The 15028-nt window shown below is 42.1% G+C and overlaps 1 protein-coding gene across 1 annotated transcript in view; it reads left to right on the top strand.

Annotated features, from left to right (window-relative positions):
• Positions 1-3279, top strand: part of RELN (reelin) — a 482353-nt gene extending 479074 nt beyond the window's left edge. The window contains exon 64 of the mRNA XM_087861166.1: positions 2170-3279. Coding sequence (XP_087717292.1) covers positions 2170-2266 — 97 coding nt within the window. The 3' untranslated portion in view covers positions 2267-3279. The remainder of the gene's footprint in view (positions 1-2169) is intronic.
• The last annotated feature ends 11749 nt before the right edge of the window (positions 3280-15028 follow it).

Below are 15028 nucleotides of genomic sequence, written 5' to 3'. Positions count from 1 at the left end.
AAGGACTTGACAAACAGAATAAGATGAAACGTGTAGAGGACTTGAAGTATCTGCTAAGTTGGCTTAGATGTGGCTCCGTGGACAAGAGGGTTGTGAGTGGCTTGTTACCAAGGTAAAGCCAGCATTTGAGAGACTGGTGTGCCAAATGCACCGTATGTATGTGGGAAGACACACACACATACATACCACTGTGTGTTCAGTGATACGTTCTCGAGATCTCATGGTTTCTTTTCAGCAGTTTTTTTTTTTTTCCATGAGGAGAGAGAATGAGGAGGCTAGTTTAGGGGGCCACTATAATAACCCAGGAAAAGGGCTACAAGGTCACCTGCCATGCTAGGAGGAAGATGGCTAGTGCCAGCCCCAGTATGTTGTGACGAAAGAGGTAACAGGACTCTTCCTCCTAACACTTGATTCATTCAAGACTAATTCGTTCAAGACTAAAAGGTCATTGCCCTTCTTTTGTAACTAGGCAGCAATGAGTACTTACAGCTGATGATAAATAGTGGATACATTCATTTCATCCTTCAACTATGAAGTTGAAACCAATAACTTCGTTGATACATGTAAAGCTGTCACATCAGGTGAGGAAGGAGGGCTAGTACAGCGACTGAAGATGAACCTGATTGTTTCGTGTTGTTCTCTACAGTATCTTCAGAGTATATTCTAGCTTCCATTCTACAGTTTCTAGCATTTTGATAAAATAGAAACCTACAGTAGAAAGTTATTAGCACTTCGTTTTATTTTATAAAATATATATCACTGTGAGTCTGTCTTTTTATCAGGTTTAAGTGTAGATGCTGTTGCTTTTTGGTTAAGTATATCTGATGACATTCACTTTATGTATTTTCCTTTGAGACATTTTATTATAAATTTTCTTTTCTAATGATCAAACTACAAAACCCTCATTTTAAAGGTTTTTGTATATTACAAATGTTAGTATATTTAAATATAATACCTAGTATATAGGTACAACAGTACAGTTTTACACCTCGCCTAGTATGTTGATCATTAATAACCCAGAATATGCTACTCGGTGTAAAATTACCCATTGCCTCCTCTTTACCCTAACTCAAGTTCAGGCCATATTGACCCTTCATGGTGGAATCACATCACATGACATCATCCTGGTCCAGATACATTTTATGTCTCCATGAAATTAAGGAGGAAAAAACTCTGTGTCCAGACAGCATTGAAGAGACTCAGTGAATTTGAAAACTACTGATAGGCTCACATTTCAATAACACATTTTGATGCCAGATAGAGATATGTTGTCACTCAGGTCAGTGTGTGAAAAGAGTGTGATTTTTTTCAGTGATGTTATAGATAATGATGATTCTTTTTAAAGTATATTTTCCATACCAAACCTTTTAACAACTATCACTACTAATGTGCAATTTCCTACAGACTCTGAAAATCCATTTTCAGTACTTTTATCAGCTTCCCGTATAGTAGGTAGACATACATACGTGTGTGTGTATGTATGTGAAGGAAATACATACACACATTACACAATCATACAGTCTGTTACACTTTCTTAGTATTTTATCATCTTTTTTCCAGTGGAGTGTCTTCTTCATAAGACCATGTTTCTAGACCCCAGATGCTTACTGTTTGTGAAAGGCCATGAGAAAAACTTAACTTTATTTTGCCCCTGAGTCTGATGAAATAGGAAGGTCAAGCTGATTCCGCTAACAACTTCGTTTTTGCTTTTTAAGCTTTATACAAGAATGTTTGCTAAAGGAATCAAATTATGTTTCCTACTTGTTAAAGATGTGTCTAAATAAGGTGATGGGTACAGCACACACTTCCTCTCAAATGAAATCCACCCAAGTGTTCAGAAAAAATTCAAGAATAAAATTCAAAAAGCCAAAACAATTTCAATCCACTTTCACTGTGAATCAAGAGAATTTGCCTTTTTATTTTTTTCCGGGTTTAGAGCTCACTAATGAAAAGAAGGGGATTTCTTCAAAGCCAAAGGCAGTGAATACAGGTGTCAACTTCAGTTATTCTGTCCTGGGGTAGCATTGTCCGCATGACCTACTAACCATGAACATTTTCAGATAAATAGCAGGGTAACTTAGAACATAGACTAGATTGTGCCTTCCACGATGGGACTTACATGCTCTTTTTCCTTTGCCTCCCTGCCTCTATCCTTTCTGATTCGAACAGCACTCGCAAACAAAATTACATGATGAATTTTTCACGACAACATGGGCTCAGGCACTTCTACAACAGAAGACGAAGGTCACTTAGACGATACCCATGAAGAATCAAAAATTTTATTTTTCCTTCCAACATGTGATGTGTTGCTTCCCGTTCTTTTAAATCACGCACCGCATCTGATATCAGGAAAATTCTGTGAAGGACTTGGTGACTAACTGAAAGCCCTTCTCAAGACCGAGTGTACACCACTTTCCCACACTGTGAACTAATGACAAGTGACTTATTTTCTCATAAGTAAATGTCTTCATGTTGCTGTGTCCGTGAAAATGGTGATCTGTTGTAATATCAGTTACAGTGGCAGTATTGAAAATAAATAGTTTAACAGAAAAAAAAAAGTTTAAGCACAAAAATTTAAGAGATTTTATGTTTAAAATGGCATTTAGTACAGAATTTAACATTCTTGGTCACAAAGTATGTAAGTGGACTGTATTTCAGCTCTGTATCATGTTTTATATGATTAAATTATCATTGTTTGTTCCTTTATGTATTCTCTTCTACGGTATAACACATTGACACTGTATTTACTTGTTATGTTGCAATATTTTGCTGCTGAATTTCGGGCTACTTATATTCTGCAGAAAATTCGTTGAGATACCTACTCGAGAAGATAGTTGTAAAGATATTGTATCTCCTTTAATATACTCCTTAAAATGTATGTTGGTTTAGCGTTGTTTTGTGGATAAGAGAAATGCTTGACCTTGAAATATTTTCTACTTAAAAATCGTGGATGAAAACCCTATCTCCCACAAAGTTCCCAGCTCCTTGTCTAAAGGTTCTTTTAAAGTGTTCTGTGGCTGATCTACTAACAGTAACTGCCATTTCGTGTCTGTGGTAACAGAGTGATTTGTAAAACAGTGGATGTTTTCATTGTGTTCTCTTCGTGGATTGTTTTTCCCGCGGGTCATACTCATACCTTCTGATGAAGTTGTACCAACACCAGCAACATTATAATGGCCCCGTAGCCCTGAACTCTCTATTAACCTAACTGAAAGGTTGTACTCTAGGGTGAACCAAGCTAAAAGCCCATGCTTTAATAAAAAGTATGTCCATAAGCCATTTGAGGCTCATTTGTCTTTATTCATTTTTTGATTAAATTTTCTGTAGGATTTGTAAGCTGGATCAGTTTTGGAAAAAACAGTGTCAGATATATTTACTGGTGTTTTGTTTCGCCATTGTTAATAATAATTATGAAGCCACACTTTCGGTTGAGCCGCATTCCTCGTATTCAGCTTTTTCTATTAATCACCCTAATTACGCCAAGAAAAGTCAATAGAGAATTTTGAAAATTATTGAATTCCTGAGAATTTTGTTGGCTGCCAACGTAATGCCTGACTCATAATAAGCACTCATGCATTCATTCAGCAAATATTTGGTGATTGCTTGCTGTGTGACAGGCACTGTGTTGCGTGTTGACAATAAAAATGGTGATTGAGGCATTTTCCCTGCTTCTAGTATCTACAAAATAAAAAAATATGTTGATAGTGTTGAATGTGTTGGTTTCCCAGAGGATTAAAAAAAAACATCTAAGTAATAGAGTAATAGATGGCAGTAGTATTTCTCATTGTACAGGGAAATGATAAAGGACGATCCCGCTGAGGAGTCCAGCTAAAGTACATTTTGAGCCTGGTATCAAATCCATTGTGAATCATTGCTCTGGAGATACAAGCCGTTCTTTTCTCTGCCTAATTTAACATGTGATATGTTTTATAATTAAGTGCAGTATTTGGCCCAAGAATGTTTGTAACATTGTATGTTAATTGTGGATTCTCCTTTCTTGGTTCACAAATTGTCTGCTGCCGGTTCACCATTTGATGGCATATTTGGTTCATTTTCTCATTGGTGGAAGGGTTGAATTTTTCCCACAGCATTCTGTCCAAGTCTTGTGTGTGTACCATAGACCTACCAGGTGAGTAGGGCTAAGATATTTTATAGTCCTCCCATCCGCCTGTCTTCCTACCATCAGAACAGGGTTGAACTCCTTACCAGTCCATCTCCGCAAAGTTTTAATAGGGTAAGTGGGGACTTACATATAATTGGCTTATTTAATTTGAAAACATAGGCAGTTAGTGTAGGACTTCAAGTATTGTTGGTTGAACTGACTTACCTTCCTAAATAAATAAAGGAAACAAGGTTTAGTAATAGCAGAGATTTAAAAATATTTGCACAGCCAAGTTTCCATGGTTTCTACAGTTATCTCTTATTCACCATACATTTTATTGTAAATTATACTCAATATCTGATCTTAAATATAGTCAATATCACATATATTTTACCCTTTATCTAAGAAAGAACATATGTATGTTACTTGGAAAATTCCCCAAATTGAGATTGTCACTTTTGTCCTTATGTTTCAAGGTTTAAAAAAGTATAGGAGATCACTAAAATATGTACCCATTTTTTTTAATGTTAACAGAAATTTTTTGACAGCAATTTGTATTGTCTTTCTGTACTTTTTTTTTTTTAAAGATTTTATTTATTTATTTGACAGAGAAAGACAGCCAGCGAGAGAGGGAACACAAGCAGGGGGAGTGGGAGAGGAAGACGCAGGCTCCTAACAGAGACGCCTGATGTGGGGCTCGATCCCAGAACGCCAGGATCACGCCCTGAGCCGAAGGCAGATGCTTAATGACTGCGCCACCCAGGCGCCCCAATTGTACTCTATTTTTTTAACTTTCCCATACATGGCAATTGCCACTTGTAACGACACTAAGTAATATACTTTTTTCCTAGCTAATTTTTATACGAAAATGTGCACTATTTACTTGAGATGGGTATTTAGGATGCATTTCAAGTAAAATTTGTTTTTCATATATGTTTATTAGTTGGGCATACGGCATCTAGATATGTGTATTTATTTATGAAGGGTTTTTTGCATATGCTTTAAAGACTTGTATCTCACATTGTATAAATACTACTCTATATTTTGCTTTAGCTTATTTATATTCCAACAATTTATTCTGGAATTTACTTCATTATATGTTGTGAGGAATGACCCTAGCTATATTTTTTTTGCAAATAGTTAATAAGTTATCCCAGTACCAATATAAATAAAAAACACCTATGGGGAAAAATGTTAAATCTAGAGGTTTCAGCAATGGTAAATTTTCACAATACTTTTGACACCACTAATAACCAGTGGAGATAAAAAACAGGAAATAGACTAAATTCCAATACCCAAATAAAACAACACTTAGAAAATTTAAATGATATATGGGGCGCCTGGGTGGCACAGCGGTTAAGCGTCTGCCTTCGGCTCAGGGCGTGATCCCGGCGATCTGGGATCGAGCCCCACATCAGGCTCCTCTGCTGTGAGCCTGCTTCTTCCTCTCCCACTCCCCCTGCTTGTGTTCCCTCTCTCGCTGACTGTCTCTATCTCTGTCAAATAAATAAATAAAATCTTTAAAAAAAAAAAAAAAGAAAATTTAAATGATATAAAGCCATAAAAAGACAAAGGAAAATATAGGATGGAGACAAACAGATAAAAGATACCAACAAAATTTTGGAAAAGGAAGAGTGAATGGACGACTCGTAACTAATCATGCTGTAAAAAGCTAAAACCCAACTGTCTACAGAGAAGGGATGTGCATCACAGAACACAGAAGATTCTGGAACTAGAGAGAAAACTGCCTTTGCAAACAAGGAACAGGCTAGAGGATGAAAATAAGGGTATTGGTTAAAATTCTGAATAAGGAACAGACTTCTTTCATCCACTACCAACAGGAAACTATCCTTCCCATCTTGGCAAGGGACAAGAGGTTTATTTTATTTTATTTTATTTTTATTTATTTTATTTTATTTTTTGGATAACTTGAATCAGAGAAGTTAAAGAAGACCCAAAGATTTCAGGCAACAAAGAGCTGCGATAAGTCTAGTAATTTCTTCTTAAGGTATAAGCAAAAACCCACCAGTTGAAGGGTGAGACCCCCATCTCCCTCACCACAGCACCCTTTCATCTTGCAACTCCCCAAATTCTGGCATTGGGCTTCTATCATCCAGACAGAATGCTGAAGGACTCCTCTCTTGAAAGAAGACTTATGAACTGAAATTTAAGGAATTCTGTCATGAACCTGCCAGATCACCTTGCTCACACAAAGAACTTCCAATCAACCTTTTTTACTCATAGTAGCTTTGTCAGACGAGGAGAAAGGATGGACTAGCCAACAAGTGGTACTAAGATAATTCATTATTCAAGTGAAAAAACAAAAATAGATCTCTAGACATATCATCACACAAAAATAAACCCCAGGGAGTTTAAGACATAAATGGCAGCAGTAAAACTTTACAACTTTTTAGAAGAAAATATCATTGTGGGATCATGGGAAGAAAGAATTTCTTAAACATGACATAAAACAGACAAATGGTAAGAAAAGATTATAGGGTTATTGGTCTGTAGTTTGACTGGATTCATTTGTCAAACTTTTTCATGACAGAAGAGACCACAAAGTTTAAAAACCAGCCTGAAGGGGAGAAGATAAAGCCACAATATACAATCAATAAAGGACTGAACTCTAGAAAATATAAAGAACTCATAAAAATAGATAATAGAAGTTAATGACATAATGGGGGGGGGGGACCTGGCTGGCTCAGTTGGTGGAACATGTGACTCTTAATCGCAGGGTTGTGAGTTCAAGCCCCATGCTGGGTGTAGAGATTGCTTTAAAAAATAATGAAATCTTAAAAAAAAAGAAGGTAATAACATAATTTTCTTTAAATCACAAAGAATAGAAATGAAAATTTCCTGAAGGAAAAACTGAAATGACAAAAGATTAAAATGTTCAAACTCACTAATAACTACGGAAACATTTAAAACAACAATGATGTCATATCTAACCAGGGAGGCAAAATAATCCGAACACAGTGGTTCTGGAAAGAGGGACTCTCATACCCCGCTGGTTTACAATGGTACAACCTTGTTTTAAAAGGTAGGTTTTGGGGCACCTGGGTGGCTCAGTCGTTAAGCGTCTGCCTTCGGCTCAGGGCATGATCCTGGCGTTCTAGGATCGAGCCCCACGTCAGGCTCTTCCGCTAGGAGCCTGCTTCTTCCTCTCCTGCTCCCTCTGCTTGTGTTCTCTCTCTCACTGGCTGTCTCTCTCTCTGTCGAATGAATAAATAAAATCTTTTTAAAAAATAAAATAAAAGGTAGGTTTTGGGGATGCCTGGATGGCTCAGTCAGTTAAGCATCTGTCTTTGGCTCAGGTCATGATCCCGGGGTCCTGGGATCGAGCCCCACATTGGGCTCTCTGCTCAGCAGGGAGCCTGCTGCTTCCCCTGCTTGTGCTCTCTCTTTCTCTCTGGCAAATAAATAAATAAAATCTTTAAAAAATAAATAAATAAAATGTAGGTTTAATTATTTTCCAGGTTTGGTGAGACCAGCCGGTCAGGATACAATTGCCACTGACAGTTCCCAAGAGGAGGGGGCGTGCCATAGTCACATGGGAGCACCAAGGTTGGTGAAGAGGCAGAAGGAATGAGAGGAAAGCATGGACTTGAGACTTTACTGTGGTCTCCCCAGGAAAGGCAAGGCAGGGTAAGCAGGCTCAGAATTGGGTACTTTGAATGACTTCTGCAGGCTCGGGCTTTAGGAACTGTTTCTAGGACCCTGGAATGATGATGGCAGAGGAATATTGCCTCCTGAAACCTGAGAGCCAGAAGAAGGAGGCAGTTTAAGAAAGGGCAGTCCATTAGTTCGCTTGCATATGAAAGGAGTAATCCTTGGAGGGTTGTTGCTATCTCTAGGAATTGGCTGGCCCTGGGAGGGGCAGTCTCTCAGTCAGTAAGGCTCCGATGTGAGGGCATCAAGAATATAGAAAATAAGGGGGCACCAGGCTGGCTCAGTCAGTAGAGCATGCAATTCTTGATCTCAGGGTTGTAAGTTTGAGCCCCACATTGGGTGTAGAGATTACTTAAGAAAATAAAATCTTTAAAAAAAAAAAAACAGAAAATATAGCTAATACAAATCTCCGTAGAGAGCAGTGTAATATCACACACATTGAATATGTCATAATATCAGTAAGGTTGAATATGCACATACAACGTGACCCAGCTTCTTCCAGACAGCTATCCTAGAGAAACTCCCACATGTATACACAGAGATGCGTGCAAGAATGTTCACAGCGCCATTGCTTGTAATTGCAAAAAATCAGAAGCAATCCAAGGGCCCATCAACAAGAAAATGGATAAACTGTGGTTTACTTGTATAATATTCTATGGTATTAAAATGAACACGCCCATTAACAATAACAACAGAACAAGTTGCAAAATTATATAGCATGATGCCGTTTATCAGATTTTTAAACTTTGCAAACATACAGTCGACCCTTGAACAGCATGGGTTTGAACTTGGTGGGTCCACTTACGTGTAGATCTTTTGGGTAAATACAGTACAGTACTGTAAGTGTATTTTCTTTTCCTTGCGATTACCTTAATAACATGTTCTTTTCTCTGGCTTGCTTTACTGTAAGAATACAGTATATAAGATGTAAAACATACAAAATACGTGTCAATCAATTGTTTATGTTATGGGTAAGGCGTCCGGTCAGCAGTAGGCTATTAGTAGTTAAATTTGGGGGGAGCCAAACGTTATACTCAGATTTTCAACTCCACTGGGGTTGGCGCCCTCACCCCCATGTTGTTCAAGGGTCAACTATACAGTCTGTTGCTTACCAATACATGCATATGTAGCAAAAATCTAAAAGCATGTGTGGGAATAGTAAATGCAAATTCATGACAGTGATCTCCTCAGGCAGGGGAAAAAGATCAGAGAGGGGTATGTGGAGGACATCAACTCTACCTAAAATGTTTTCTTTCTTTTTTAAAAGCCAGAATAAGATACAGTAAAATGTTCAGGTTGGCCCAAGTTGTGTGCATACAAAAGTATTTTTTTGTATTATTCACTATTTTCTTTTTTTTTTTTTAAAGATTTTATTTATTTATTTGACAGAGATAGAGACAGCCAGCGAGAGAGGGAACACAAGCAGGGGGAGTGGGAGAGGAAGAAGCAGGCTCATAGCGGAGGAGCCTGATGTGGGGCTCGATCCCATAACGCCGGGATCACGCCCTGAGCCGAAGGCAGACGCTTAACCGCTGTGCCACCCAGGCGCCCCTATTCACTATTTTCAAGTGAAGATCTAAATGTTACAGCCAGAAGAGAAAAGAATAAATAGGATTTGACAGGCAGATTCAGCGGGGGGATGCATTCTAGGAATGAGCAATGTGCGCAAAAACACAAAGGCAGGAACTAGCCTGGCTCCTTAGGGGAGGCTCAGATCTTTTGAATTTGCAGAGGGGCTGGGGGGGGGGGGTAGTGCTGCGTGGTGGGGGGAGATCAGGAGCAAGGGAGGGGAAGCAATTTCTCATACCAACAAAATTCAGCTTTAATTAGGAGGCTCTGGGAAGCTGTGGGAAGGTTTTATCTTTTTTTTAAGATTTCTTATTTTATTTTATTTATTTATTTGACAGAGACAGCCAGCGAGAGAGGGAACACAAGCAGGGGGCGTGGGAGAGGAAGAAGGAGGCTTCCAGCGGAGGAGCCTGATGTGGGGCTCGAGCCCGGAACACCAGGATCACGCCCTGAGCCAAAGGCAGACGCTTAACGACTGAGCCACCCAGGCACCCCTGTGGGAGGGTTTTAAAGCGATGACCTTTGAATAAATCCACTCTGACCAAGGAATGGAGAGCGGTTAGAGTCAATTCAGAAAATAAGCCGGGACACTAGAATTAACGGGTAAACCCAGAACTACAGCTGAGGTGTAATTTTATATTGTCTCAAAATAACTTTACTAAGGACTCATACTTCTCCAGAGTAACAACAAACTGCTTCAATCACAAAACATAGCAGTAAATACAACAGCAACTATGCATTTATTTATCGTGCAGGGGGAAAAAAAATCAGCCATTATTAAAAGAATTCCAGTTCAGAGGTGAGAGGGTTTTGCCATTCTTACTGCATCTCCCATTTAGTCCTTTGGGTGCCTATTAGAAATGAATTTTTAGTTTTTTTTTTTTTTTTAATCTAACGGGATGGAAATTGATGCTCTCTTTATAGACATGGGAGACCTTGTGACGGTGGAAAAGTCTGCCAGTCTCCAGTGGCCTTATTACTTTATTTCAGTGTCTGGATCTACTATCTTAGAAATCATGTCAGTACAGCAGAGAAAGAGGAAGTTAAGTCTGAAAACATAACTTTTTATGGAAAAGAGTACTGGTAGAATAATATGTGGATATATATGTGAATAATAAAAAGGCACAGAACTGTGCACAAGAAATACTGCCTCAGTAAATCTAGGGACTGTAAACTAACTTACACCAAAGTGAGTATAAGAATCCCTTAATGTTACCACCCAGGGAAGGCAGACGTATTGTGATACGTTAGACACTTTGGAGCCCCTCTACACCTTAATAGAATCTAAACAAATTCTGTTAAGAATCATCTCATTAGAAACTAAACAACGCCCTCCAAGGCTAAAGAGGAAACTCCTCATTAATTAAAGGCTAATTAGAAATTCCGAATTCTAGGGGCGCCTGGGTGGCACAGCGGTTAAGCGTCTGCCTTTGGCTCAGGGCGTGATCCCGGCGTTATGGGATCAAGCCCCACATCGGGCTCCTCCGCTAGGAGCCTGCTTCTTCCTCTCCCACTCCCCCTGCTTGTGTTCCCTCTCTCGCTGGCTGTCTCTATCTCTGTCGAATAAATAAATAAAAATCTTAAAAAAAAAAGAAATTCCAAATTCTTAATATAATTTCTCCCACATTCATATTCTAGGTGACTTGAAGTTGACTCTTCGGTCTGCCTCTAAATTTCCAACTGTAACAACATTTATATTCTAGCATATTCCGTGTTTGGAGTTTGGCAAAACATCAAAGGAGGACAGCTGTCTTTGGCTTCTCTCCCTAAGACACACCCCACCCAACCAGAACCTGCCCACATCCCCACAACACAGAAAACCAGCCTGGGTCCTAGTCCTCCAGGTGTTAACCAGTTCTCACATAGGAGAGAGAGGGGCAACTCAGCTTTACTGAATGTCAGACACTGTGGTGGGCATTGACATGGTCATCTCACAAAAATTGTTAATATAGAATAAACTATAAGTTTCCCCCTAGGGATTTCTATTTTAATAAGTAGTGTTAAACTTCCAGAAATGCTTCCAGATCCAAAAGAATGAGTGTTTTAATGGTGAAATTTCCGGTATTTGTTTAGGTGATTGAGGTAGATGTTTTGACAAAAATGCCATTTAAGTCTTCTGCTTTGATGGATCAGATAGCCTGTGAGACCAGACCTGCAGATCAGTCCTCTGGACCTGTTTCAAACCCCTAGCTCACACAAATGCTCACTTTTTGATATTTTAAGTCCCTACCATGGTGTATCTTCCCTCCCTTGCATTTCACTGCCCTGGTAAGTGAGCCTTTATAATTAAGAAAATGGATGTGATTCTCAGTTGAAAGAGATACTCGGGCACTGTCTAAGCCAGAAACAATGATATTCATATATTGTGCCCAATCTTTGGATAGCACTTCCTTCTCAAGTCCTTATTCTCTCCACGCTGCTTATGATCGCTGCCCGGTCCCAAAGCTTACACAATTTGGTGCACTGCTTTTAAGAAAAAGAACTCAAAATTACAAATGCAAAGTTAGGTACCAATATGAGTATTTATTTAGCTTTCGCACATACTGGCTCCTCCCCATGTCATCTCCCCCTCTTTTTGTTGACACTCCACTCCATCCTGATCTGGATTGGGTTGTGTACTTAAATGTGTTCATCCATCTGGATTTTGTTTTGCTTGCCTTGAGAGCATTTATCCAAGTTTGCACTTACACCTTTATTAATGTGATTATCTAACCATACTGTCGTCTCCCCCATTAGGCTATAAATTCCATCAGGGCACTGTACTCTCAGTATCTGCCACATAATGTATAAAAAACAATTCTCTATTTTTTTATTTTGTGTGTGTGTGGAGGGGACATCTGGGTGGCTCAGTCGGTTAAGCATCTGCCTTCAGCTCAGGCCATCACCCCCAGACTCTGAGATCGAGTCCTGCACGGGGCTCCTTGCTCAGCGAGGAGCCTGCTTCTCCCTCTGCCTGGCACTCCATCCGTGGATCTTAAAAACAATAAAAACAACAACAAACAATTGTTGTTATAGCAGATAACCTGGTGCTATTTCCAAAAGCACAGCAGGGACACCTGGGTGGCTCAGTCAGTTAGGTATCCTACTGTGGATTTTGGCTCAGGTCATGATCTCGGGATTGTGAGATCAACCCCCCAGGGCAGGGCTCCACACTCGCTCTGGAGTCTGCTTGAGCTTCTGTCTCTCCCTTTCTGTCTGCCCCTCCCCCTGCTCATGGTGTCTTTCTCTCTCTCTCTCAAATAAAATAAATTTCAAAAGAAATACATCAGCACCACCTAGGGGCTTATCTCAGCCCCTAGAAATGCATATGTCAGGCCCTGTTCCAGATCTACTGAATTAGAATCTCAACTTTTAACAAGATGCCGAGGTGATTGGTATCTGCATTATAGTTGAAGTACTGGGCTCCCGACATGCATGTGACAAGATCATCTCATACAATGGCAAAGGCCAAGTGTCAAACGAGTAACACCAGAAAGGCATGTCACAGGAACCCAGTTCCTCCTTAGTATGTCATTCTGTTAGGATTTCTTCAGAGATGTTCAAAGCCTGAAGAAGAGCAAATGTGGTTTTACACCCATGGCCAGAAGTCCGCGATTCCTCGGCACAGGATTCGGGGCTCCTTGAAGACAGCTCTTTATTTCCAGCTCTTCTTCCTCAGGTGCCTGAAGGACAGCACCATGGCCCCAAGAGTGCTGCCAGGCCCCTGCCCTGGAGGCGGTATCTGTCAATAGTGTCTCCTGGCGCACTTTTCATCTTTAAGAGTGGCTACAAATAGCCCCTCACCTGTGTCACTATGGTGTGCACGTGCAGAAATGCAGAAAAAAGATGTCGCCCGCGAACCAACTCTAACCCTTGCTGTGACATAAAACCAGGGGCAAGTTTTTATGTTGAAATCATGTCTACCCCTCACCTTAGAGAATTTAGGCCTCTAGTTGTGCTCCCTCGCATCTCAGTTGTTAGAAACAAAACAAAACCTCCCTCCCTTCTTTCTTCTTTTATTCCTCTCTCCCTCCTTTCTTTCTTTCCCTTCTCCGTTTTCCCCCCAGGTATATTCCTTTCTCCCAAACAGAATATTTTGTTGCTTTACTTAATTTTTTTTTTTTAAAAGGTGTTTTGTAAATTCTAACTAGAATTCCTGAAAAAGAATCTATCACGCACGGCCTTGTTGCACGAGTCAGTATTTGCAAGAAAAAGTGCTCATCGAAAGCAGCTCATCAAAGCATTTTTTTAAAAAAGATTGTCATTCTGCATTTGCACGTTCCTGTATCAGGTCTGGGTTTCTATAATCACTGTATTTGAGAATATATGTTAGGATGTTTACATTTTAAAAATAATAAGCAGTGTTTCCTACGTGAATACTATAGCGTTTGTTTATTGTGCTTTCTTCGGCCTCGACCCTCCAAACTGGTCTCTTACCCCACCTTCAAGCTCCACGAATCCCCTCTTGAGGAGTTCGTGAGCCATGGGACGTGAAAGTGGGGTGTCAGTTCCGTAACTTTAGGGGGATGGACAAGTATGGCATTAATCGCCAAGCACGCCCCCGAAGTTCTAGACGTTTGGGAGGAGACCTCGGGCCCAAGGTGTCCCGGGGAGACGGAGGGAGGAGGGCGGCGCGGGCCTGGGCGGGGCGGGGCGGGCTCGGGTTGCGGGAGGCGCGCCGGGCGCCCTGGCCCCACAGCGCGTCTGCGCCTCCTCCGAGAGCCGCGGGCGGAGGCAGCGGCGCGGCGTCCAGGCGGCTCGGCCCTGGGCAGCCCCGGGCAGCGCCGGCCGGTGAGTGAGCGCGAGGGGGCGCGGGGTCCGGGGACTCGGGCGCCTGGCCGTCGTCTCCGCTGTGTCTCGGGCTTACCTCTCGGTCTCTTGGGCTCTCAGGCCTTCCAAAATTGAATTCGACTTGCCCCCGCGGCGGTGTCTAAGCGCTGACAGGATGAAGTCTGAGGAAGTGCTTTCCTCCGGAAACGTCCCGCTACACCTCCCCGCCCGCGGCGGCGGCGCCGGCTTTTTACTAGACGCTCGCCTCCCTCGGGTCCGAACCCAGCCCTTCGCTCTTCGCCGCCTCTCAGGCGCCCTCACAGTGCTCGGCCAACACCCTCGGCCCTGCCCCGCCGACGCCGCTATCGAGACACCTTCTCGGTTCTCGCCTGTTTGTATCCCAGTCGGTTTTTAAATCTCCTTATTGCCTTTGGCCTCCTCGCTGGGACCGCGCGCTGCCTGCGGAGCCGCCGGGTGGGGTCCCCGTGCTGCGCGGCCCGGGGGCCCGGCGAGGGGAGCTGTGGTTCGGAGGCTGGGCCTCCCCTCAGCGCCCGGCAAAGCCCCCAGTCTCCGCAGCTCCGTGAAGGGGACGAGCCTTCCTGCTCTGCAGTTTGGTAGTGGTGGCCTCCTGCCTGAAACTCCGGCTCGCTCCCGTCCCGTGCCGGGCGCGCTGCCGCAGGAGCGGGTGTGATCCAGCGGCCCCTGCGCGCTCCTCTACTTGGGAAAGACCATTGATCAGGAACCCGGTTTACCCGCGGTGACTGCCTCCCGGAGTGGGCGCTCTGCGCCAGGCGGGCAGGGGACGCATGCTGGGCATCCTCGGTGGAGGTCAAGCCCGCGAGGGTGCAAGACCTGCAAGGGTCTGCCGGCTGTGAAGAAGGCAGCTGTCAGCGACGCTGTGAGAAAGGGGGCGAAGATTCTTTCCCTCCCCGTGAT

This window comes from Ursus americanus, chromosome 3, assembly GCF_024610735.1.
Source record: "Ursus americanus isolate L20-20 chromosome 3, mUrsAme1.1.p, whole genome shotgun sequence".
Taxonomy (NCBI): domain Eukaryota; kingdom Metazoa; phylum Chordata; class Mammalia; order Carnivora; family Ursidae; genus Ursus; species Ursus americanus.
This window is presented reverse-complemented; position numbering and strand designations above follow the sequence as displayed.